The 23758-nt window shown below is 42.4% G+C and overlaps 1 protein-coding gene across 1 annotated transcript in view; it reads left to right on the top strand.

Moving 5' to 3' along the window:
- SPAG17 (sperm associated antigen 17) overlaps positions 1 to 15370 on the top strand; it is a 126373-nt gene extending 111003 nt beyond the window's left edge. Inside the window, exons 38-49 of the mRNA XM_045586966.1 lie at positions 155 to 200; positions 867 to 966; positions 1439 to 1486; positions 1831 to 1930; positions 2567 to 2690; positions 4398 to 4538; positions 5334 to 5470; positions 6753 to 6937; positions 9201 to 9261; positions 11905 to 12049; positions 14120 to 14264; positions 15235 to 15370. Coding sequence (XP_045442922.1) covers positions 155 to 200; positions 867 to 966; positions 1439 to 1486; positions 1831 to 1930; positions 2567 to 2690; positions 4398 to 4538; positions 5334 to 5470; positions 6753 to 6937; positions 9201 to 9261; positions 11905 to 12049; positions 14120 to 14259 — 1227 coding nt within the window. The 3' untranslated portion in view covers positions 14260 to 14264; positions 15235 to 15370. The remainder of the gene's footprint in view (positions 1 to 154; positions 201 to 866; positions 967 to 1438; positions 1487 to 1830; positions 1931 to 2566; positions 2691 to 4397; positions 4539 to 5333; positions 5471 to 6752; positions 6938 to 9200; positions 9262 to 11904; positions 12050 to 14119; positions 14265 to 15234) is intronic.
- Positions 15371 to 23758: the final 8388 nt, after the last annotated feature.

Below are 23758 nucleotides of genomic sequence, written 5' to 3'. Positions count from 1 at the left end.
GTGACTAAAAAATCAAATATTAGTTTAAGCATTAAAAATAATTAATTGTATAGTAATTTTCATAAAAGATCAAGTTGATCACATAAAGAATGCTTATAAACAAAGTGAATTTTGTGTACAATATAATAACTAAGGAATTTTATCTTTATTATAGTCTTTCCCTAAAATGGAAGAAACTATAAAAAGCCATGATACTCAAAGTAGGTGCATTTAATATTTTTTGCACAATATTTACATATATGAAACACACACACACACACACACACACACACACCATATTGTATCACATTCACACCCTTAGATTTAGATCCTTCGTAGTTTTTGTTTTTTTGTTTTTTTGTTTTTCCTTTTTGGAAAGAGAGAACAATTTCAATAAAACGGGTACTTTTTCAGTGCTTCAGATACAATTAAATTCAGTCAGGTAGATGCTGATTTCCCTAATAACATGTCACTATGTTTCCTTTTTTAAAACAGAACATTTTTATTGATTTCAGAGAGGAAGTGAGAGGGAGATAGAAACATCAGTGATGAGAGAGAATTACTGATTGACTGCCTCTGTAGTCCAGTTATTGGGGATCGAACCCACAAATCAGGCATGTGCCCCGACTGGGAATCGAACCATGACCTCCTGGTTCATACGTTGATGCTCAACCACTGAGCCATGCCAACTGGGCACTACGTTTCTCATTTCGTCCTCTAGGAGGATACTGCATAAACATTCACTGTTTTAGTATAGCTTGATCATGGAAATTCTAGTAAACACTTGATGGATTAAAGAAAGGCTCTTACATAGTATCTCTAACGAGTCATTAGGTATTGCCTATGGTGGTGTGGTGTTGTAAAGTTAAATGCATCTGTTTTTAAAGTTGCAGCCCACCTAATCGATTTGTACAAGCAGTCTTTGACTTCTGTTCCGGAGAGTCTGCCAGACCCATTTGATACAGAGTGCACTGAAAAGAAACTGAAGTAAGGTGATCCAATAATGTTTTCCAGTTAGTATTAAGCATGCAGTGATTGAGGAATGGAGAGATGCGGTTATCATTACCATGGGTGACCACATCCAGGAGATCTCTGCCTTTCATCTGCCACACTGTCAACAACTTATCATACAGGGGTGTTTGCCAAGTATGTGAATTTATTTATTTATTCATTCACTGATCCAAATGGACATTTATGGCATGCCCATTATGTGAAAAGCTTCATGCTGGGAGCTGAAGATAGAGTGATAGGTAACAACTCGGCTAGTGCCATCTTGGAGCTTATAGAGTAGCATCGGTTCAAAGCATCACCTTGATTTATCCCAGAGGGAGTCAGATAGAGGGAACTAAGTAACCTACGTTATGGCCAATTAAGATAATAGAGAAGGAGCCAACTGTGTGGAAAGTCAGCAAAGTACAGTATTGCCTTTTTGGTCATACTTCTCTTTCCTCTCACACAGGCACGCTGCAACAGTAAAGCACTGGAAAGAGAAGATAGCTCAGCAGAGGTAATTCCTTCCGAAGTATATACACATAAACATGGGGAAAAGCCAGCTTTATGGAGTCATAGGAGCTTAGAGGGGGAAGAGTTGGGAGGTCCTACCGTCCAGGCTCTCTGCTGTGATCTGAATCTCTTCTGTGTTTCTGCCAGTGGTCACTCAGCTTTTGTGTGACTATGTCCTTATCATCCAAATAATGATTCCCAACCAGCTGGCATCATTATTTGCTGTCTTACAATGAAAGTCTGATTTCTAAGTAGGAAAAATGACTGCGGTGTAGAGCTAAAACACAAGCAAATAATATTTTGAAATATATTATGTCTCTTTTGCATAATTATGGAACTACTGACCAGGAAGGAGATTGAAAACACAAACAAGTATTTAATGAAAATTAGGAACAAAGTAATATCACCTTACTTCAAATCTGAATTTAGCAAGACATTTCAGTCTCAGGTAACTGAATGCAATTAATAATTATTGAATAAGAGGTGTTTTTTTTTAAGTTGATATAGTGCATTTGCTATTATATAATGTTTCTTTCCTGAAGTTATTTCTTTCCTATATCTAACCTGCTAACTAACCTATACCCTTCAAATCCATGTCTTTAAGAACAAATAAGAGAGAGACATAATTTAAGGTCTTACACCTAAATAGAGTTCTCTACCAATGTGTTACTACTTCTCCATCTCACTGCTTTGAATTATCACTATTAATTGCCTTAACCCATCTATTTTAAGCCATTTTTGTGTGTCAGATTCTCCCTATTGATGCCTATCCTATGATAAATCTCAGTTTTATTCATTAAGGTTTTTATTCCTTTGAAATTATTTTACCCACCGCTGCTCTAAGTTATTATAAGTTCAGAATTCCCTGTATTGCTATGAAAATTCCACACACTATTATTAACCAGAGGCTGCCTAAGAAGAAATTATAGGGAACTAATTAACAAAATCTACAACTGAGTTAATAAGTCTCTTGAAGAAATTTTTAGTTTACAAAACTTCATTTCGAGGACCTTAAAAAAGAGACTTTGATCATTGCTTATCAATTAAACATGCTTGTGGCAGCTGCCTTTCAGCCATGTGTAAGTCTAAAATTATTCTTTTGGTTTTTCCTTATCTGGACACCCTTTCTGAAAACTTGCCTCCATTTACAAAGAAAGGTGAAGATGTGAGCAAAACAGCTGAGAAAAATACAAGTGGTCTTCATCCGGGTAATGTGTTTGTGTAGCTCCTGTTCCTGTGACTGTGCCTAAATGAAGAATACCTGAGAGTGGCTCTTAGACCACAACTACTTCCTACCACCGTTTGCCTTAGTAACAGGCATTGCTAATTGATCAAGCCTATTCTTCTCTTGAGACAGGGAAAGGCCTCAGGTTTTCAGCACAGTCCTCCAGGCAGCTAATGGCATGACCTGCTATAACCTGTATATTAGTCATGTCTGACTTACATGAGGAAAGGAAGATGTAACTAAAATTTAGTTGTCATCCAGTGTGCTTAAATTTTACCTAAAAGCATTAAGAAGACCTGGCTAATTGAAAAAATAAGGGGGTAATGAAAGGTTGTTGGAGAATAGGTTATTCAAAGGGTCTCAGAGCATCACCTCACATATTACCTACTAATTACCAGGAGGAAAATGTACCCTTACAATGGAGATAAATGGCATTTCCCACTTTAACAAACTTCATTCAACCAGGATTGGCCTACCCAAGTTGGTTCTTGATCAAACTTCTGCCAATTATGAGATAGCCTAGCAGGTGGTGGGAGTGTGGGTGGGGTTCTCATACAGCGCAATATGAAGTGAGTATATGAGGTCTATGAAGGAGAAATCTTGCCCAAAATCTTTAAACTGCATTTGATTAACAGGAAACAAACAAACCCCAAATGTAGACATTTTTTAAAAGACAATTGTCCTGGACTCTTCAGACATTATTCAAAGAAAAAGATGAGGTCATTATTCTATATTAAAAGAGACTAATAAATCATGAAAATGACATGCAACACATGCACTTTGGATGTGGGTTGAGGAAAACAGCCATAAAAGATTTTGTGGGGCAACTACACGAGTTTGATTGGGAGACTCTATTAGCAGGCATTGTGGCATTACTGCAAGTTTTCCTGAGTGTGATGATAGGTCAGAGTTTGCAAAGCAAGGATTAAGGCTAGAGCAAGGGCTTGTAAGTGTGATGGGGAGAAATCAGGGGTGAAGGTTGATGATTCTACCTACACCCTAGACAGGCATCACTAATCGATCAAGCCTATTCTCCTCTTGAGACGGGGAAAGACCTCAGTTTTTCAGCACAGTCCTCCAGGCAGCCACCACCATTCATTCAACCAGGGCTGGCCCACACAAGTTGGTCCTCGATATATTCACTTAAAATGTGTTCAAATTGCACTGATTCCTTTGAGAGATACATTTTAATTAACAATTAGATGTTCAGCCCTAGCCAAGTGGCTCACTTGGTTGGAGTATCATCCATCCCATGCACCAAAAGATTTCAGGTTCAAGTCCAGGTTAGGTCCCTGGTCAATTGATGTTTTCCCCTAAAATCAATAAATACATATCCTTGGGTGAAGATTTTTTTTTTTTTAAATTACATGTCTACAGTATTGAATGCATTTAAGATTAGAAAAAAAAAATTTTATTCACATCTCAGTTACTCTTGCCAGCTAACATAGACCAAATTACTTGGTCTCTATTTCATGACCCAACAAGATAGCTCATAGTCAGAAACCCCTGAAAGAACTTGCTAGCTTAAGGGCAAGCACTGAATCATGTAGGAAGAATTATTGCCTCTTAGTAGCTTTCTCCTAGTCTTTCTCAAATGTGGGGGGTGAGCACCTTGTTCGTTGTAAAGAACACGGACATTAGTAGTCATTGTACCATTGTCCAGAATGTCACTTTATAATATTTGTTTTAGGTTTTCTAGATCCCCAGCCAACAGAAGTTGTAGGTCAGGAATCCTCAGATAAGGTTCTTTTTCCAAAATCGGAGAGTTCTGGGGATGTCAAGGAGTCCACCAACCAGAAGCAAACTGAACATTTAACAAAGTCTCCCACAGGTATGGTAATCATATGCTTTCTCAATACTGGACACGATGTCCTTTTGGAGTATGGGAGATGGTACTGGGTATTGAAGGTATTGATTGTGGTTATAGGAAAATTTCTATAATGTCATGGACCTGGAGCCTGTTAAAGGCTTCTTAGCACGATGTGGATACATTGGCAGGTTGGTTAACATGTTGGGATTGGGAGGATGAGAAAGTCTGATTGCGAAGGAGTGGATATAATGATGGAATATATAATCCATTCCAGAGAAACAGGAAAGCAAGACAAGAATGAGGTGAGTGATGGTTTAAAATGAGAAAGTCAATTGATTACAGGTCTCAATGAGGTTAAATAATTGCTTATTAAATATGACAGAGTAATAAGCTAGAAGAATAGGAGGTGATGATATATAGAGGGAAGCTTGAAATGAGTTTTGTAAGTGGTAAAATTGTTGGTGTTGGTAAGGTCAAAGATATGGCATGGGAGTTTCTGAGATAGAAGAGGAAACTATGAAGAAACAAGGTGATCTAGAATCAGAGGGGACAGTGTGACATCACCGAGAGAGATAGAATGGAAGGCCACCCTAGGTGTCAAGAGCTCCAGTGAGTCCAGGGAATGATTGAGAGATCAGTCTTAGCAAAATGTGCAGATATAACACTAGAATTAATTTTTTAAAGCCTTTGTTTCTTTAAATGCACTCTTAAAAAGGAATAAAAGGTTTCCAAGTCAATAGCCATTATTCCCTGGGATGACCTCGAATATCTTTGAATAAAATGTCCAAGTGGTAATTTCAACCTTCTCTCTGACAGAATCAGATTTGTGTACACCCGTGAGAATCCCAACCCAGGCGTTGCTGCAGGATGTCGCAGGACAAGCCAGGAAGGAGAAAGTGAGGTTACCTCACTATTTGATGAGTTCCAAGCCCAAGTCTCAGCCTCTCACAAAGGTAAAAGACATGGGGACACATTTCCCAGAGCCAAGCAACATTTAATGTAAACCTGACCCATTGGAGGGACTGATGGCCTGCCACTGTGTGCTATTTACTGGACATACCATCTCACCTCGAAGGCCTGCAGGTCACACACAGATGAGCTAAGTCAGTGCTTTGCTCCTATAGGCTCCCTGGAGGAATTCTGAGCCCGCAGTTCACTGGTAGCTTGAAATCAGCCCAGATGGGAATTCTTACATCAAAGAAACTGACGATTGCTGTTAATCAGGGTTCTTTTCAGGAAGCCAGTGTTACTAGCACACTGCTGGCTAAGAGGGTCATCGGTCACCCTTCTCGTGACTCTTAGAATAAAATCCAAATATCTTAGTCTGACTACAAGCGTGGCCCTGTTTGCTTCTTGGATCACCTTGCCCAAAACTCACTGTACTTCCGCCATTGTAGGTTGTTAGTTCTTTAGTTCTTAGTCCTTTAAAAGCATCCAGCTCCTTCCTTCCTCAGAGCCTCGGAGATGAAGAGTCCGCCTCAGCTCTGCTGGAAGCCTTCCTTAAGCTCATCAGACAGGTTTTGATGTTATTCTTTGATACTTTCATGGCACCCTGTGCCTGTTGCCATCACAGAATCTGAAGCAATGTATATAACTGATGTGATAGAAGTGATTCTCAAACTTAAATGTGCATACGAATCACCTAAAGATCTTGTCAAAATACAGATTCGGACTCACTGGTGCAGGGGCCTGGGATTCTGCAGTTCTGACAAGCTCCCAGGTGAGGTCAGTGCTGCAGACGCGAGGAATACCAAGGGCGCAGGGCAGTGGATCTCACAGTGTGATCACCTGCCCCAGCAGCACTGGCAACACCTGAGGCCTTGTTATAACGCAACGTCCTGACTCCATCCCACATTTACTGATTGAGAAACTCTAGGGATGAAGTCAGCAATTGGAGTCTTAGCGAGTCCTGGAGGTGATTCTAATGGGAGTCAGCATCTGATCATCAGAGACACAGAGGAAAGAGCACAAACCTTGGATTCAGGCAGACTTGACTGTGAGACTTGGCTACTTACCACTTGAACAAATCCTCTACTCTTGAGCTTCTCTAACCTCAAACCAAGGCCTGAAATACTCCCTTACAATGGTATTGCTCAAGGATTACATGAGACAGTAAGTGTTCCTTTTCTCTCAAGACAAGCAGTATTTTCTCTGGAGACAAAGCCTTTATCTCATCTTGGGAACTCAAAATGGAACCATTTTATTTCATGTTGTTACTTTTTCCTTATTGCAAAGGTGCAAGATCCTGCTGGAGGAAGAGTAAGAACATCCTCCATTGCATCGGCTGCCCTTAACAACCCAAATTCATCCCCTTTTGGATTCCATCTTCTCCCTCCATCAGTGAAGTTCGGGGTGCTTAGAGAAGGGCACACCTATGAAACCACTGTCAAGCTCAAGAATATTGGTGCGGACTTCTGCAGGTGAGGCCTAGGCACCCGCATCTGCTTAGTCACCTCCTACTCTGTGGCTTGTTTTTGACTATCTATATAAGTGAATGTTTCTTGAATTGAACTGTAATTATAATCTGACTCTTGGATTTTCACACCATTCATTCATTTACTTGCAATTCTCCCATTCATTGATTCATTCATTCTTCAGAAAATCAATATTTATCAAGCCGCAAGCATTAGTAGGTACTTCTTTGCCCTACCATTAATCATTATACATTTTTAAAAATATATTTTATTGATTTTTTACCAAGAGGAAGGGAGAGAGAAAGAGAGAGCTAGAAACATCGATGAGAGAGAAACACCGACCAGCTGCCTCTTGCACACCCCCTACCGGGGATGTGCCCACAACCAATGTACATGCCCCTGACCGGAATCGAACCTGGGATCTTTCAGTCCGCAGACCGACGCTCTACCACTGAGCCAAACCGGTTTTAACTACCATTAATCATTATTCATACCTTGGTAGAAGTGACTCCAGGCCTGATCAGCTCTAGGGGGAAAAAAAGGGGGGGCACAGTATAAGTGTTAACAATAATTAACCCACATAATTTGAAAGTCTGCTTCTCAAATTATTTCTCAAATCTACCATCAACTATGATAACTGACATGTTTTAACTTTATCAATATGATCTAAAAATGATTTTAATTACATTACTTCTGCAGAGTAGAAGCAAAAAGGGAGAAATATAGCCTGAACCATCAGGGTCATTTTGGCTCTGAAGTTCTGAATTGGAATTAATAACAAATATTTTAACTCATGGTTTGTACTCCCAGTTGAAAACACACTGCACCTGGTATTCAGTGACAGGGAAGTGTCAGTCCCTCATTTCCAACTCAAAACCAATAGAATTTCAGAGCTTGTAGAGACTATGCCAGAGGAACAAACCAAGTAACTTATGTGGCTTTTTTAAAATAATTGAATTGGGATGACATTGGTTCACCAAACCATACAGGTTTCAAGTGTACAACTCAATAAAGCGTCATCTGCACATTGCATCGTGAACCCATTGCCCTGAGCAGTCTCTTTTGTGACTTGTTTTAAGGTCCTGAAGGCTAGAGAGTCAAGTGAGGCCTCAGACCTCCTGGCTACCAACTAGTTCCTTGCAACTCACTGGACCCACACAACTGTCATCACTGCTGCATGTGGGGGTTCTATACCAAGACAAACTCCCCATTACAAAATCACCTCTTTTCCATTTTGGCTTAAACTTTAGCATAATGTGGAGGATTTCTCCCATAAACATGGAATAAATGTTTGTTTCAATTGCCAAGTGTTTCTCAGTGTGAGTGGCAAGTCCAAAAATGGTTGTGATTCTGGAATCAGATTCAGAAATACATTCAGCAGAGCAACAGGAGCATGGGTTTCAAAGATCTCAGTCTCATTTCAGTTGAGGCCAACCCCCACTTCAGGAATTATATTTGTTGCCTCAGAAACAGCCTGAGGAGGACCCCAGGCCACCGGATCAGATATTATTGATTGTTTAGGTTGTTGCCAACAAGTAGGTGGAAAGGGGTAGTCAACCTCACACTGATAAACTCATCCGTGCTGATCCTCTGTTCAGTATAGAAGTTTAGCTTTAGAGTTCACTCCTCCAGGGGTTACATTTAGCCCCTCCAGGGCAAACAGCTGAGTTGAAGGTCACAGGAGCAGGGTTAGGATGGATGTGGAGGTGGGCTTTCCCCAGCATTTTAATTTACTCCAGGTCTTCAACCTTCAGGCAGAACCCACAAACCACAAGAAGGGAAAGGGAACAATAGGCCCCATGTGTGAGCACAGGGCTTTTCAAGTTCTCCAACTTGCCTGTATCTCCTCCCCCCAAACATCAAACCCTGTGCACAACAGAGCGAGACTGGCCCCCACGCTCCGCTGCTCTCCCCAAACCTTTATTCTTCAGCTTCGCAATCTGACAGTCGGCATTGTGCTCACGCAGGCAGCCACACTGCAATGCACACACAGCCAAACATTCCTGGCTCTGCCCGGCCCGGCTGCTTGGCAGAGCTGGAGCCGGGCTAGGAGCGTGCTTGACGGCGGTGACAGCTGTTGGAAGGGCGCTTGTGAAATGGGCCCCAGAATCTTCTTCCAGTTGAATATTGGGTTGCCTTTCTAATGGTGTGGACCCCATGCTCCTATAGCGTGAATATTAACAACCTTGCTGATTTTTAATACCCAGGTTCATCCACTGTTCGTGGTTTTCATTATGGCATAAATTTATTCCCATCTCTCGGCCTGTAGGTTCAGGATAAAGCAGCCGCCGCCCAGCATGGGACTGAAAGTGACCTACAAACCTGGGCCTGTAAGTCCCATGTGCTGCCTGTTGTGTGTGTCAGTGTGTTTCTGTATGAATACAGATATGTTTCCAGTGAAGTCCTTTTCCCTGTTCCATTTAAACCATGTCGAAGTCTCATTTTTTAGTAGCACAAGCAAAAGATTCCTGGCATTGGTGCAGTATGTGGCTTGATGTCACTTACTTCATGTAATAACCACGAGACGGAGCCTGTGTGTAAACAAAGTTAAACTTTGAGCTGTGGAAACATTTCTGAAGTTCGCCCAATACTACAGTTATGTCTGGTTATACGAAAAATATATCTGTAATAATTAGACATGATTTAACATGCATTTGGGAAGTTGATTGCCTAACTATAGCCTGTGACAAATCCTTCTGCAGTGAAAAATCCTTTGGGAAAAAGAAATATTCCAGTCTTACAATTCTATGTAACTCTGATTTGTTCTCTTGGTGTTTGCCAGAGAATATGATTAAGAATATTAATAAGTATATTGTTTAATATACTAAGGAACAGTATATATTAAATTCATCAGCTGCCCCATTTCTCCACAGATCTCTGAAAATACAGATGTTAAAATGTCAACCTTTTCTGACTTTATTTGATAAAATCCCATAGGATGTTAGTATAAAACTTGTATATTGCCTCTTTCAATTATAATTTCAGAACTTTAGTGTGATATAAACAAAAGTTTGTCTAAAATAGAATAACATCACATCTGTAAATCTTAACACTTATTTCTTGGTCAGCACCATCCTGCTGCTTTAACAATCCTTTCATTTCACCCAACAAATGGTTCCTCCCACAAGCCACGGTGTGCCAGGCTGCAGGGGGTGACAAAATGAGTAAGAGCCGAGCACATAGTGGGTGCTCAGAAGATGTGGGCTGGAAGACAGAGTGGAGTGAGGAAGTCTGGTGGATGCATGAACCCTTTGTCACAGGTGGGGCCATGCCCAGGCTCATGGGAACACTGGGCAAGGGCACCAGTCCCATGTCCAGCACACAGGGCTCACCGAGTCCGAGATGTTATATGTTGACATAGAAGGACTGGCTTGGTTCAGTGAAGGATTACCTTGGTTCAATACCCTGGCTTCTTATGTCAACTGTGGGTCCAAGCAGCTCAGTGATGTTGGCTAATGAATCCTGAGTGCCTTGTTGTCCTCTGCTGCAGAGGGAGCTCAAACCAAACCATGTCTTAATGCTCTCCCAGCTCTAATAATATCTTTCCACTTGGGAAGCAGTACTATGTAGGCCCCAATTTCAAGCAGAAATGCATTTTGGGATTAGGTCCACAAATTCATGAGTCTCTCTCCCAAACAATTTATCACTGTACTGTGTCAAGATTTCAGAATCTTCACAACATAAGGCAAAGACAGAATTCAAAGCAAGCTCTTCTTTGAGGGCTCTGGGAATTTAGCAGGTCTTCTTCACTCAAGGTAGGGATTGGACCGAATGCCAGCGTGCCTGTGGGATAGACCTTTCTAGATACTAAAATCCAGAGTGTATTCTTTGAAGCTCACTCTATACTGTGAGGTTTGTTTTTTCTTTTTCTTTTTGACAGTAGGTTTTAGCTCTGGCAAAGAAATAATCTGTAGACTTCTCCATATGTCAATCTGGCCACCGCCCGCTCGGTAGGTTGCCAACACTAAATGAATCTGCTCACAGCCTGGGCACACCTGTGTGGGGCTGCACTCCAGCCCCTGGTGCAGGATGTCCTCCTCCCAGCGCTGCTAATGGTCGGGCTTGGAGGGCCCAGGGCTGATTCTCAGAAAACAGCTCTTGGATCCCCTCCAGGATGTGCCTCACACATTGTTGAAAAAACTGAAATGTTCTTCGATTCTATTATTTTTAAAACAAGATGGAGGAGGAAATTATTTGTATCAAATTGCTTTCCTTGTGGACTTATTTTTTCCAGATAACTGTTGTCAAGTCTACTTTTGGACACCCCCCCACCCCCCACCCCCTACCCTCCACCCCCGAGAGGCAGCTTGGAAACACAAACAACTCTGTTTCCTGGCTGGTGTTCTTTTCAAGGAACAAGGCGAGGAGCCCAGTCCTCCTTGTTTCTTGAAGCTCCTTCCTCCCTGTTTCTTCTTCGTTGTGTATCAGGTTTCTTCTTGGTGGGTATAGACCTCTTCCCTATGGCGTTCAGACGTAGGCAGTTCAGCCTTTAAGCGAATTCTGTCTCCCTCTACTGGCTTTGTCACCTCACAGGTCCCACATAAGGAAAAGTAGAAATCAAGAGGCAGGACAGTGGTAAGTTTCTTAGAGTACATTCACATTTGTCTTAAATCTAATCTGCAAGGATGCCAAGCAATACAAACTCACTAGTGACATTGAGAACTAGCACAATTATGGGCACTATAAAGTTTGCCTTTGGTATCACCTCTGGGGCATGGCATTCATCCTTATGCCTTTTCTTAATAGCACCTGGCTTTCTTCAACAACTTATCTTGGGTCCCATTTACTCCATGGAATACTGTCTCACTCATTCATGTAGTACTTCTTCTAAATGCTGTAACAGTCAGCATTCATTCAGGCCTAATTTATAGATGCGGAACCCAGATTAGTTTCAGGAACTTGCCCAACTTGGTGTGAAAGGCAGGATTTGAACTCAGATCTGTCTGATTCTAAAGCTCCATTGTGTCCCACAGGTGGCATCTGGCCTGCAGGTAGAACTGAAAGTGGAGCTGTTTGCCATGGTTTTGGGCGAGGACAGCACCAAGGGATCGACACACATCTTTCACAATATTGAGATCATGACCGAGCATGACGTTCTGTTCTTACCCGTGGAAGCAAATATCCTTTAAAGTTCAGTTTGAATTGTCAGACATGGTGCAAAAATTGCATTTTGGCCAGGAGAACACAGAAGTCAAAGGGTATTTTCTAACTCTCTCACACCCGCACTCCATAGCTTCATTAATTCCAAGCAAAGAGCCTAACACACAGCACCAGTATAATCTTTGCAAGATGAATTAATGCCAATGTCACTGGCTGTGTATGGAGTGCCACATTTTTTTAAAGCAAGTATTTGTCATCAAGAAAAACTCGTAATCTTGTTGAGAGACAGGAGATATGTTCTTATTATAAAGGTTGAATGGATATTCACTGAATTATGCATACATACCTCATATTAATGTCTCACATGTAGCTATCATCTGGATTTTGAGTACCTATTATATGCAAGGTACTATATGAAATATTTCTCATATATAAAAATGAAAATTGGACTCTATCTCAAAAGACCTATACACTAGTAGCAGAAAGCCTTCATACCTGATTTCTATATTTTTTGTACTCCAGTGACATGAATCATACTACCCTGTTTCCCCGAAAATAAGACAGTGTCTTATATTAATTTTTTCTTCCAAAGTTGCACTAGGTCTTATTTTCAGGGGATGTATTATCTTTCCATGCGCTAGGTCTTATTTTCGGAGGATGTCTTATTTTCGGAGGATGTCTTATTTTCGGAGGATGTCTTATTTTTGGGGAAACACGGTACTTTGTGCTATAGTTTATATATATAATACATATATATTTTCTTGTGTTATATATCTGATATTTGAGTCTTATAGAATGCAGATTGATGAAAGGAGATATAAACTAGAAAGAACAACTAAGCCCATAGCAATAGGAAAGTTCCAGATGTTTGGGAGAGTTATCAGGGAGTTTGAGAAGTATTAGGAAGTATAGTGAGAAAGTTGGTTAGAATTAAGCTGTAGAAGATTTTTAACCCTTGGCTTAAACTTTATTAAATAAGCAACAGTGAATCATTAAAGATTTCTGATGCACTGGGGACATGATTAGCATGTCTTTATAAAAATTAATCCAGTGTTATTGTGTAAGAAAGAACTATTGGAAAACTATGTTGACAGGCCAAGTGTAAGGACAAGAACTACATATGGCAACAGTAGTCACGTGGAAGGGGGACCTCATGAAGGTCATTTGGCAAAGAGAGCTGAAAAATCTGAGGTGGGACCCATCGATAGAAGGAAGAGGACATGAGTTCAACTCCAAGGTTGCGGGCTCAGGTAACAAATCATGGATATACAGAACTGGATTTCAGCTGGAGTCAGATCTGGAGACATAATTTTATGCATCACCTATAAAGAGCTGATGAATGAAGGTGTGGGAAAGGAATAGAAATCTGGGGTCTGTTTAGGGAGCAAGAGAAAGAATCCCTGCTGCTAATCACAGCCATTAGAGCAGTTAGCAGTGGTGCTGATAAAATTCATATTTCCTTCCTTATAGATTAAAGACCACCTGCCAGGCACAGATAGATGGTGGAAAGGATTTTATTAGATCTTTAACCTTCTTCCAAAGGCAGTGATAGTTCATACCCCTCTGTGCCCCTCTGCACCAAAAATCATAAAATTGTGTAGTGATGTGGTTGGGGGGTCTGGTTATGGTGACTGATGGTTCCTCTAGAGAGGCAGAGCAACATACACTAGGCCATGGTCGGCAAACCGTGGCTCGTGAACCACATGCGGCTCTTTGGCCTCTTGAGTGTGGCTCTTCCACAAAATATCAAGGCCTGGGAGAGTCTGTTTTGAAGAAATGGTGTTAGGAGAAGTTTAAGTTTAAAAAATGTGACTCTCCAAAGAAATTTCAATCATTGTACTGTTGATATTTGGCTCTGTTGACTAATGAGTTTGCCGACCACTGCACTAGGGGGAACAGAAGAAATTCCAAGAGATCAATATCCATCCTCATCCCCTAAGCCTGAGCATGTAAAACTTGCATTAAACAGAAAAGTACCTAAAATTGAGCTAATGGTGCTAGAGAAGAGGTTCAAATTCTGAAATGTTATAAGTTTGTGAATATAGATCACTTGACCATGAAAATCATAGTCCTTAATGAATATTATACCAGTCTTAACAAGCGACAATTATGATAAGAGACCCAAAGACTTTCCCCAGGGAAAGGAAAATCCCTTGGTCCAGAGGACGTCTTCAGTCACTTCCTCTAATCTAGGAGTTTTCCTGGCCCGTGAAGTCAGTCCACACTAGGTCCAGTAAGTACTAAATAGTAATCTGATTTTTAACCATTCAAATCTGAGGCCTTAGACCTAAAGTTTGTTCTCTTCTTACAGCCAGAAACCAAGGAGCCATTTAGCCTGGTGGAATGAAATGCTGGTTTTTAATAACTACAATAGCTATTCTTTTATATACATTATCATATCTAATCCTCCCTAATACTACCTGTGAGATAGGTATTATTTTCCCCACTTTACAAATGAAGAAATGGAGCTCAAAAGTGAGGATCCCAAAAAGTTTTTGTTTATGAGTCATATCTAGAGGACACCCCCCTTCAGGAGGGATTTTTAACGACAAAGTATTACCCCTCCCCTCACCCCTGAGAGTAACCTCTAACTGACCAAGGGGAGACTTAGATGTAGTACTCACAGAGACATTGCTGTGAGCCATCAGGATGGGGTTGGTGGGGAGAGGAACCTAAGAAGAAAATAATTAAATCCAGTCATTAAAAATGAGACTTTGATGGTGCTTGTCGCAGGCAGGGAGATAATAGTATTTATATTTCTAGAAGAGAAAACAGTGACCCTAAAAATTGAAAGACTGAGTGTAATGAAGCATCAGGCCTTTCAGTTTCGATAGAGCTTACGAGTGAGTTTGGGTAACAGGTTTCCCAGAAATCTGACCTGGGTGCCCTGCCTCTGAACCAGAGTAAGAGGTGTGTCTACCCAATACCACATCTCACTTCGCTCTCCTTTCCATTAAGGCCAAGCTTCCCCCACCCCCACTTCCTCAATTCACTCTTTCTAATGTTTGAGTGAGAATGAATTCTATTATATTTCTCTCAGTTCTGACCTGAGTTATTAAGTCCTGCACAATAGTTTTCCTCTCAGGAATTCTCTACCTACAAGTGTCTCCCAGAGCGTAACGTAGTGGGCATCTTACCTCTTTCCCTGCAGCTTTACAAATGGCTTTGTGTTCTTTCATTTTTGCACTTTCTTCTCGGTATAGTTCCACAGCCTCCATGATCCTCTCAGCCTACAGACATGAGGACAAAGGACACACTCACCATGGACGTCAAAGTCACCAGGACCCACTCCTTGACCCCAGAGCACTGCACCTGGAGGGCCTGCCCGGTTTAATAAAGACGGGCTAACACAGTGGCAAACTGCATGCAAAGGCATCTCTGGTTCTTCTTTTCTTTTTAATTTTCAGGGAGGGACCGAGTGTTCGGGGCCCCGCTAAGAATGGAGGTGGACACCTGGGAAGGGTAACTCCCAGGAATGGCTAAAAGGCGCTACTTCCATTCCAGGGCCAATGCTCCACCCCCAGCCACAATGGCCACGGCTACTTGTTTACCTTTTCATCTACGAGAATGAACAGAAAACCAGAATGAGGCTAAAAAGTTCCTTCCTCCTGAATTTAAGTAGAGGATTTGAGTCTAAAAAAATAAATAAAAAAATAATAATAAATAAAATATTTTAAAAATAGGAAGAAAAACAACAAAAAATTACAGGGCTTTACTGAGATGAAGCTGAGGATCTGGAGGAAAGGCAGGGGGCGGCGGGGGGAGGGGGGGAGTTAAATGGGGGGAAAGAGGAAGAAGAAGATGAAGGAAAAGCAATGTGAAATAATGGAATGATGTTAGAAGAACCATTCTGAAAAAGGAGTTAGTGGCCTTTTGGGTTTAATGCTCTTGGAAGTGTCAGTAAGGATCAGCAGAAATACACATAGAGCACTGTTTCAATGACAAAAGTCATTGGTAACCTTTAAAGTATTTTCAGTTTGAAGCCAGAGCCAGAGTGAGGTAGATTGAATTACAAATGTGAAGTGAAGAAGTGGCATTACCTCTTTAGATGCTTTTAGAAGAATCTTGATAGTGCATAAGAAATGTGGTGGCAATATAAGGCAAAGGAATGATAATATTTGGGCTCTTTGCTCAATCCATTGCTACCTAAGAAATTTTATTCGTAGTGTGTTTCATAGATAAGAATGCATAGTTGCTAAGTGTAAGGGCTTTAGAATTAGATAGTTGAGCAAGACTTCAAATATTTCGCAGGCTAGCTGTGTGATCTTGAACAGGCACTTAACCATCCTACCACTCAAGAGGATAGTATCTATCTAGATAGATTGATACACACACCCCTCAGAGTTTCTTGTGAGGATTTAATGAAATAATGTCTGTGGAACATTTAACACAGTTCCTGATGCACAGCAAGTCCCCAATAATGTTTGCTGCTTTTTTTTTTTTTTTTTTTTTTTTAATCCCTTCTTACTCATAATTTTGTTCCTAGAATTTAGCAAGGCAGCTAGCTGGTCAAACCAACACAGGACCCAGGATGCATTTAGAAATAAATTTGAGATAGGATTCACTTTTATGATATTTTCAGAGAATATTAAATTATGTTCTCTATAATTCTTTTGCCTACAGAATGTTTTTAATATTCTTAAACCTGAAATGAAGGGTTTGGTACAATTGAAATAATTCTACAGCTGCCCACTAGAGGACAGAAGAGAGTCAGGCAACATTTGAGAAGAAATATTCAGGGACCAGTTGTCCTTGATTCTAGGATCGACTTTCCTATGGGAAACTCTGACACCAGAGCCTGACAATTGTTTTGATTAAGATCATTATTTTTAAGTTAAATAATGGATTAGAAATCTTTCCCAACATTTTACTGCCTTTCAAAGATAGTAAGCTGACATTTTTTTATTTAATCAGTCTGTACTTATACTTCCATCAGAGCTCTCTTAGTTAATTCTCTTACATAATTTTTATTTTTTTCTGTGTGTGTCATCAACCACCATTATATGTAAAAATTTTGAAGGCTGGTGTAGTTTCTCACTCAGACACTTCTTTTGCTTAGTAGACTCTAGGGATTCAATGTCAACATTCATATCATCATGGTAGAGAGAGGCAATAACAAGATATTTTGGATTAATGACAGGGGAGCAGAGATACAATAAGGGGCATCCACATTTCTCCATATACTTGATAGGCTCATATGTGTTGACACCAAAGATCAGTGTCAGAAAAAGCAATGAGTGGGCTCTTAGAATGTATCCTCTCTTTAAAAAAATATATTTTATTGATTTTTTTACAGAGAAAGGGAGAGGGATAGAGAGTTAGAAATACCAAAGAGAGGGAAATGTCAATCAGCTGCCTCCTGCACACCTACTGGAGGTGTGCCCACAACCAAGGTACATGCCCTTGACCGGAATCGAACCCGGGACCCTTCAGTCTGCAGGCCAACGCTCTATCCACTGAGCCAAACCGGTTAGGGCAGAATGTATCCTCTTGATACAGAAAAAGTGATAAGGAAATACTTATTCAATGTATAATGTGTTCATGTCACGCGATCTGACATGCATTATTTCATTTATTTCAACAGTTCTGTCAGATCCCTTTCATTTTACAAATGAGAAAATGAGAAACAAAAGTTTATCAATTCATCTGGTATCAGAAAGCTAATACATATAGGAACTCTTAAAGAAAATGCTCAAGGTGAGCAAACAGAAATGGATTTTATCCTGATACTATCTCCAGCAATAGGGGAAAAGCACAGGCCACATCGGGATACCCGATTCTAGGACACAAGGGGTAGGGGCAGTTTTTAAGAGGGGGCGTGGGGGACTCACAAGCCATCTGTGCTTGCTAACTGGCTTTCCTAAGGAAAGGAAGCATTATCTTTGTTTCCTGCTGGAGGTATTTTAGGATTGGAGCCAGGGTGCCAGTGAAGTTAGGTTCTTCCTGTCTCTCAGACACCTGGGGACAGGGGCTTCTCTTCCTTGATGATTATGTTTCAAAGAGATGTCCCCAGGTTGTAAAACCATCACACCTCTAAGGGTGGAGAAACAATTTACAAGTGTCCTAAATAAATGCTGTAATTAAAGAAAAGTCAGGGGCCTAAAGTGTAGTCCAGCTGAGGGGAATAATGGAACATGCCCTTGACAGCCGCCCTCCCGCTCAGGTCTACAGGGCCAGAGTGCTGAGGTCGAGTCCCGGGGGGGTGGCACCAGCGTCGCTTCACTAGAGGAGGGCGGGTGGGTGCGGGCCCCAGATCGCACAGAGATGTTTGCTTGGCTTTGGAAGGGGTGCTGCCGCCAGGTGTGATTGTCCATCCATCTCAAGCCAGGTGGGAGGTGACATGAGCACCTGCTAGCGGTTCTCAACCTATGGGTCGCTGCTGTAGAGCGTAAGACCATCAGAAAATACAGATATTTACATTACGATTCATTAACAGTAGCAAAATTACAGTTATGAAGTAGCAATGAAAATAATTTTATGGTTGGGGGTCACCACCACATGAGGAACTTCACTAAAGGGTCGCGGCATTAGAAAGGTTGAGAACCACTGGTCTCAGGACTGGGTGGGTGCTTGTGAGATAATAGAAAATATATAGATTGGTCTTTGCCCCCCAATTCCTGGCACAGAGCTCCTGAAATTCCAGGGGACGGAGATCCTTTGTTAGACAGATGGCTCCCGGATGGGGGCTGGGCACCAGAAAGGCCAGGCCAAGGCTGGACGCCTGCAGTGTTCAGCACTGCCCCCATGCTCTTGAGGAGGGAGAAGGACTGAAAATGGAGTTAATAATCAATCTCGCCTGCGTGAGGATCTCTCTCTGTTTCATTTGTATTTTATCACTTAAGCAGATTTACTCCAAGAAGAACATATTCTGTATATTCCTCTATGTCTGCCTTAGTTTGCCCAGTATTCCATTTATAAGCTATATCCATGTTGTACTATTTGTCATTATATACTATATATCTTGGTTTGAATATCACATCATTTTCTATAATTCTGTTTTAGATATCACATGCCCTCAATTTCCTTGTTTTCCTTTTGTATGGTTTCCAGCTCAGGTGACCAGGGGTTTTGACCTCTGACCTCCTGTTCCTAGGGGAATCAGTCACCCTGTCTGGTGAGGCTGTGGAAAGGGCCCAGGGCAGGCCCTGCTTGTGTAAGTCCTGGGTGTGTAAGGAAGAAGAAGGGGATGAGCCCATGTTTCAGGGACCAACTTCAAAACAGCCCTGTTGATTGTCAGATTCATTAGTGTTTGCAACTGTTGTGACTGACAGCCAGGTCTCACCCCAGCATCTCCCTTGTCACTCCCACCACCGAAAGGCTGTAAAAATCTCCCAGTCCCTGAGCCAGTAGTCCTTTGGCAACATGGACTACACAGCCAGGTCAGCACTTGGAACCATCTTGCTAGCATTTACTGTTTATCCTGAGCCTCTGTCTCATTCCTCCCAATGGACTCTGGACCCCAGCTGTCCTTGGCTGTTTGGAGCTTAGACCTGGACTATTTGTTCTAGGGACAAAGTTTAAGAAGAACCCACTGAGCACCACTCACTGTGATTTAGGATGAACATATGGCAAGAAAAAAATTTAAAGCTTTTATCTCCCCTCAATACTCATACTTTAGAAGTGAAGACAAAGAATAAAATAGAAACTGTGAATACTGGAGATGTACAGTGTCACCCTGTATAACCCAAAGAAGAGAGGAGGAGAGGTGGACCTAGATACCTTAGAAGTGGCATTTGAATGAATGTCAACACCTAGTATTCAAACACGCAAACCAGGAAAAGAGATTCCAGACCATGACAAGTGAGCAAAACTACAGTGCAGGACAAACATGACACCAGGAGGACAGAAACAAGTGTAGAGCCAAGGGTGTTGGAAGTGAGAGGTTTGGGACAGGCACCATCTACGTCCAACCCAGTACCAACCCCTCTTCTGAGCGAACAGAGCCCAGTTTTGCTGGGGTTAAGGTGCCCAGTACCTCCATGTGTGTCTGGTCTCATCTAAGCCATTCAGAGAGTCTGTTCCCTGCTTTCCCTGTGCCCCTTGCAACCAAGAGTGAACATGCGGCCCACCAGTTCTGCCCAATGGAACTGAGTGATGCTGGGCCAGGCTTCAGGGGCTCTGCTTTTCTGGCAGAAGGGAACAGGAGAGCTGGCCCTGCCCTGCCTCAACCCATGCCTGGGTTGCTGGTCCTGGACACAGGCAGTCATCAAACAATACTTACCCAAGTGAGTTGAAGAGTTACAGCTTCATAAAAACCTCCAAATGAACGATTTTAGAAACGATTCATAATTGCCCCAAACTGGAAGTAACCAAGATGTTTTTCAAAAGGTAAATGAATAAATAAACTGTGGTACACCCATACAGTGGAATGTTAACCAGCAAGAAAAAGAATTGAACTATCAAGCCACACAAAAACATGGAGGAAACTGCCAGGATAGTGCTGAGTGAAAGAAGCCATTCTGAAACAGCCACATACTGTATGATTTCAAATATATGATGTTATAGAAAAAGCAAAACCATATTGACAGTGAAAATATCAGTAATCAAGATTCAGGATAGGAGGGGATGGCTGAATAGGTGGGGGCACTGGTGATGTTTAAGACAATGAAACTACTTTGCATGATATTGTAATGATGAACATTTGTCAGAAACCACAAAATTTCACAATACGACTGAACCCTAATTAAAGCATGGACTTTAGTTCATAATAATGTGTCAATCTTGGTTCATTAATTATAACAAATGTTCCACACTAAGATGTTAATAAACAGGGGACACAGTGAGGAGAGAGGGTATAGAGGAAATAAATTCTCTGTTCCAAAATTGTCTGCCGATCTGAAGCTGTTCCAAAAATTAGAGTATCCTATAAAATAAAAAGGTAATATGCAAATCAACCATCACTCCAACACACAAGATGGCTGCCCCCATGTGGACGGCCATCTTGTGCTGTCAGGGGAGGGCAGTTGGGATGGACCAGGCCTGTAGTGGAGGGCAGTTGGAGGCCATCAGGTCAGCAGGGGAGGGCAGTTAGGGGTGACTGGATCAGCAGAGAAGAGCAGTTGGGGGCAATCAGGCCTGCAGTGGAGGGCATTTGGGGGGTGACTAGTCCGGCAGGGGAAGGCTCTTAGGGGTGACTGGGTCAGCAGAGGAGGGCAGTGGGGATGATTGGGCCAGAGGTCTGGTGAGATTGGGCCTAACCAGGCAGTCAGACATCCCTTGTGGGGTCCCAGTTTGAAGAGGGTGCAGGCTGGGCTGAGGGACACACTCCCCACATGTACGAATTTCATGCACCGGGTCTCTAGTCTAAACTAATAAAATAGAAACATGCAAATTGACCATACTTCCACTATACCCACAAGCCAATCAGGAGTGAGTATACAAATTAACCCATCAAAGCTGGAGGGTAAATTTGCATATGCAGGTCAGGCGGGCAGTGCCATTGCCCACCCCTGGGGCTCTGGGTCCATTGGGAGCCAGGGCAGGCCAGTAAAGCAGCGCCAGATGCTGCCCACAAGGTACCAGTCCATCGGGGCTTGAGGAGGTGGGGTTGGCAGTGCCAGGTGCCATCTAGCCATGCAAATGGGGCCCTGAGAATATCATTACCCGGGGAAGGTGCAGCCAGGCCTGCTTAGCCACTCCCATGGGGCCCCGGGAACATGACTGTGGGGCTGCCTGAAGAGCAGCTCCAGGATGAGTGCCACAGCTTTGGCAAAGCAGCTGGCCAGGAGGCGGGCATTCCAAGGGTCCCCGAGCAGCACCTCACCATTCCTGTGAGGACACCCCACACAGGCACTGCCTTCGCCAGCAGGCTCAGGGTGACATCTGCAAATGCTACTGCAACCACTAACATTCTGGGCAAAGAACTGACCCTGTGCCCCTTTGGGTACCAAGCTTGCTAGAATTGTGCTGTCACCAATGCCATAAATCAAAGGCAAAAACCTGGCATGGTGAGGTGCACCAGAGGGGGCTCGGGCTGGGGCCTCGCCTGCAGAGAGGGGTTCTTCAGTGGCCCCAAGATGTGGATGAACCTGGCCAGGGATCAAGGGGCATGGAAGGGCGCCCAGGCAAAGGGCATTGACCTGAGGCGGGGTTTGAGGGGCAATGCCACCTTTGTGGAGGGTGCTGAACTGCAGGGTACTGGACTGACTGACATGATTCAAAGAAGCTCCTGTGCTAACCGGCCTGGCCCAGGCGGCCTTCCAACTTCAGAGGCGGTGACTCCTTCTCCCGCCTTGACCCAAAAGCAAGCCATTGCCACCCTGCCCCCAGGCAGAGCATGCCTAGTTGGTGAGTGAGAAGCATTCCACCTGCTCCAGAGAAGGTAGGGCAGTAAAGAATGGGGGCAGGAGAGAGGAAAAAATGTGGAGCGTCCTCAATGAAGAGGCTCAGAAGCCTGACGGGAAGGTTTGTTCTGTTTGCCCAGCAGCTGCCCCTTACGAAGGACAGAGAGCATGGCTCTGAGGACTCCCTGGGCGCTCAGTCAAGTTCCACAGCCAACTAGAATGGGCCTCAGTTTCCTGGACTGTAAAATGGATGAAGCATGTCCCAGGGCTTCACTGAGCTTTGATGGCCAATTGAGATACTATGTAAGGAAAATGAGGGAAGAAGTGAGAAAGAAAAGGAAAGGCAAACAACACAAAAGAAAGACTGGAAGGAACCTGTAAACCCACTGTAACTTAAATAGGGATTATAGTCAATAGTGTTGTAATGATGGTATGATGCCAGGTGGCACTGGAAATATCGGGAACATTTTGTAAAGTATACGATTGTCTAACCATTATTCTGTAACTAATATAAAACCTGAAACCAATACAAAATAATATTGAATGAAAATTGGAGTGAAATTTTTATAAATTTCCAAGTTTAAATAAAGGCTGTAAAGGAAGGACGGGGGAGAATAAAAATAGTGTTTTTCATTTTACCACTTTATTGTCTTTTCAGTACATGAAAAAGATAGTTGTCTTTATATGGTGCTTTTATACTTTTCTAAGTCATTATCTCCTTTTAATTTCAGTGTAACTTAAAGACAAGATAATTATTCCCTCCACTATTCAAAGAAAGGAAATTTTGGTGTCTGGTCCCAATGATTCAATCGTCAAGCCCTTATTGTAAAGCAGGGTTAGTAAAATTTTCTGTGAATGGTCATATATATACTAATAAAAGCCTTGGGGTGATCAGGACAGCAGGGGAGGGTAGTTGGGGGCAATCAGGCCAGCGGAGGAGCAGTTAAGTGTCAATCAGGCCATCAAGGGAGTAGTTAGGGGGCAATCAGGTAGGCAGGCAAGTGGTTAGGAGCCAGCAGTCCTGGATTGTGAGAGGGATGTCCGACTGCAGGCCACAGGGATGGGGTCTAAACCTGCAGATGGACATCCCCCGAGGGGTCCCAGATTGAGAGGTTGCAGACTGGGCTGAGAGACACCCTCCCCAGTACACGGATTTTGTGCACCGGTCCTTTAGTATTAATAATAAAAATAATAAGATCGTGTTTCTTTTTTTTTGTAAGCCAAGTTTGATTGAAACAAATAGCCCTCAAGAATTATGTAGGAGTACCCTCTGGCCTATGATGCTGGGTTTATGAGCAAGCATTCTATTTTCTTCTTTTCTATATTTTTCTGGAGCTCTCTTACAATCTTATCTAAAAGCTAGCTAATAAATTGAATCCGTTGTTTGAGAACTAAGTCTCTGAATGTAAACTTATTAGCATTTTAGATTTCCTGACCAACAGGA

This window comes from Pipistrellus kuhlii, unplaced genomic scaffold, assembly GCF_014108245.1.
Source record: "Pipistrellus kuhlii isolate mPipKuh1 unplaced genomic scaffold, mPipKuh1.p scaffold_m20_p_24, whole genome shotgun sequence".
Classification (NCBI taxonomy): domain Eukaryota; kingdom Metazoa; phylum Chordata; class Mammalia; order Chiroptera; family Vespertilionidae; genus Pipistrellus; species Pipistrellus kuhlii.
Note: the sequence above shows the minus strand (reverse complement) of the source record. Positions and strands in the feature narration are given on the sequence as shown.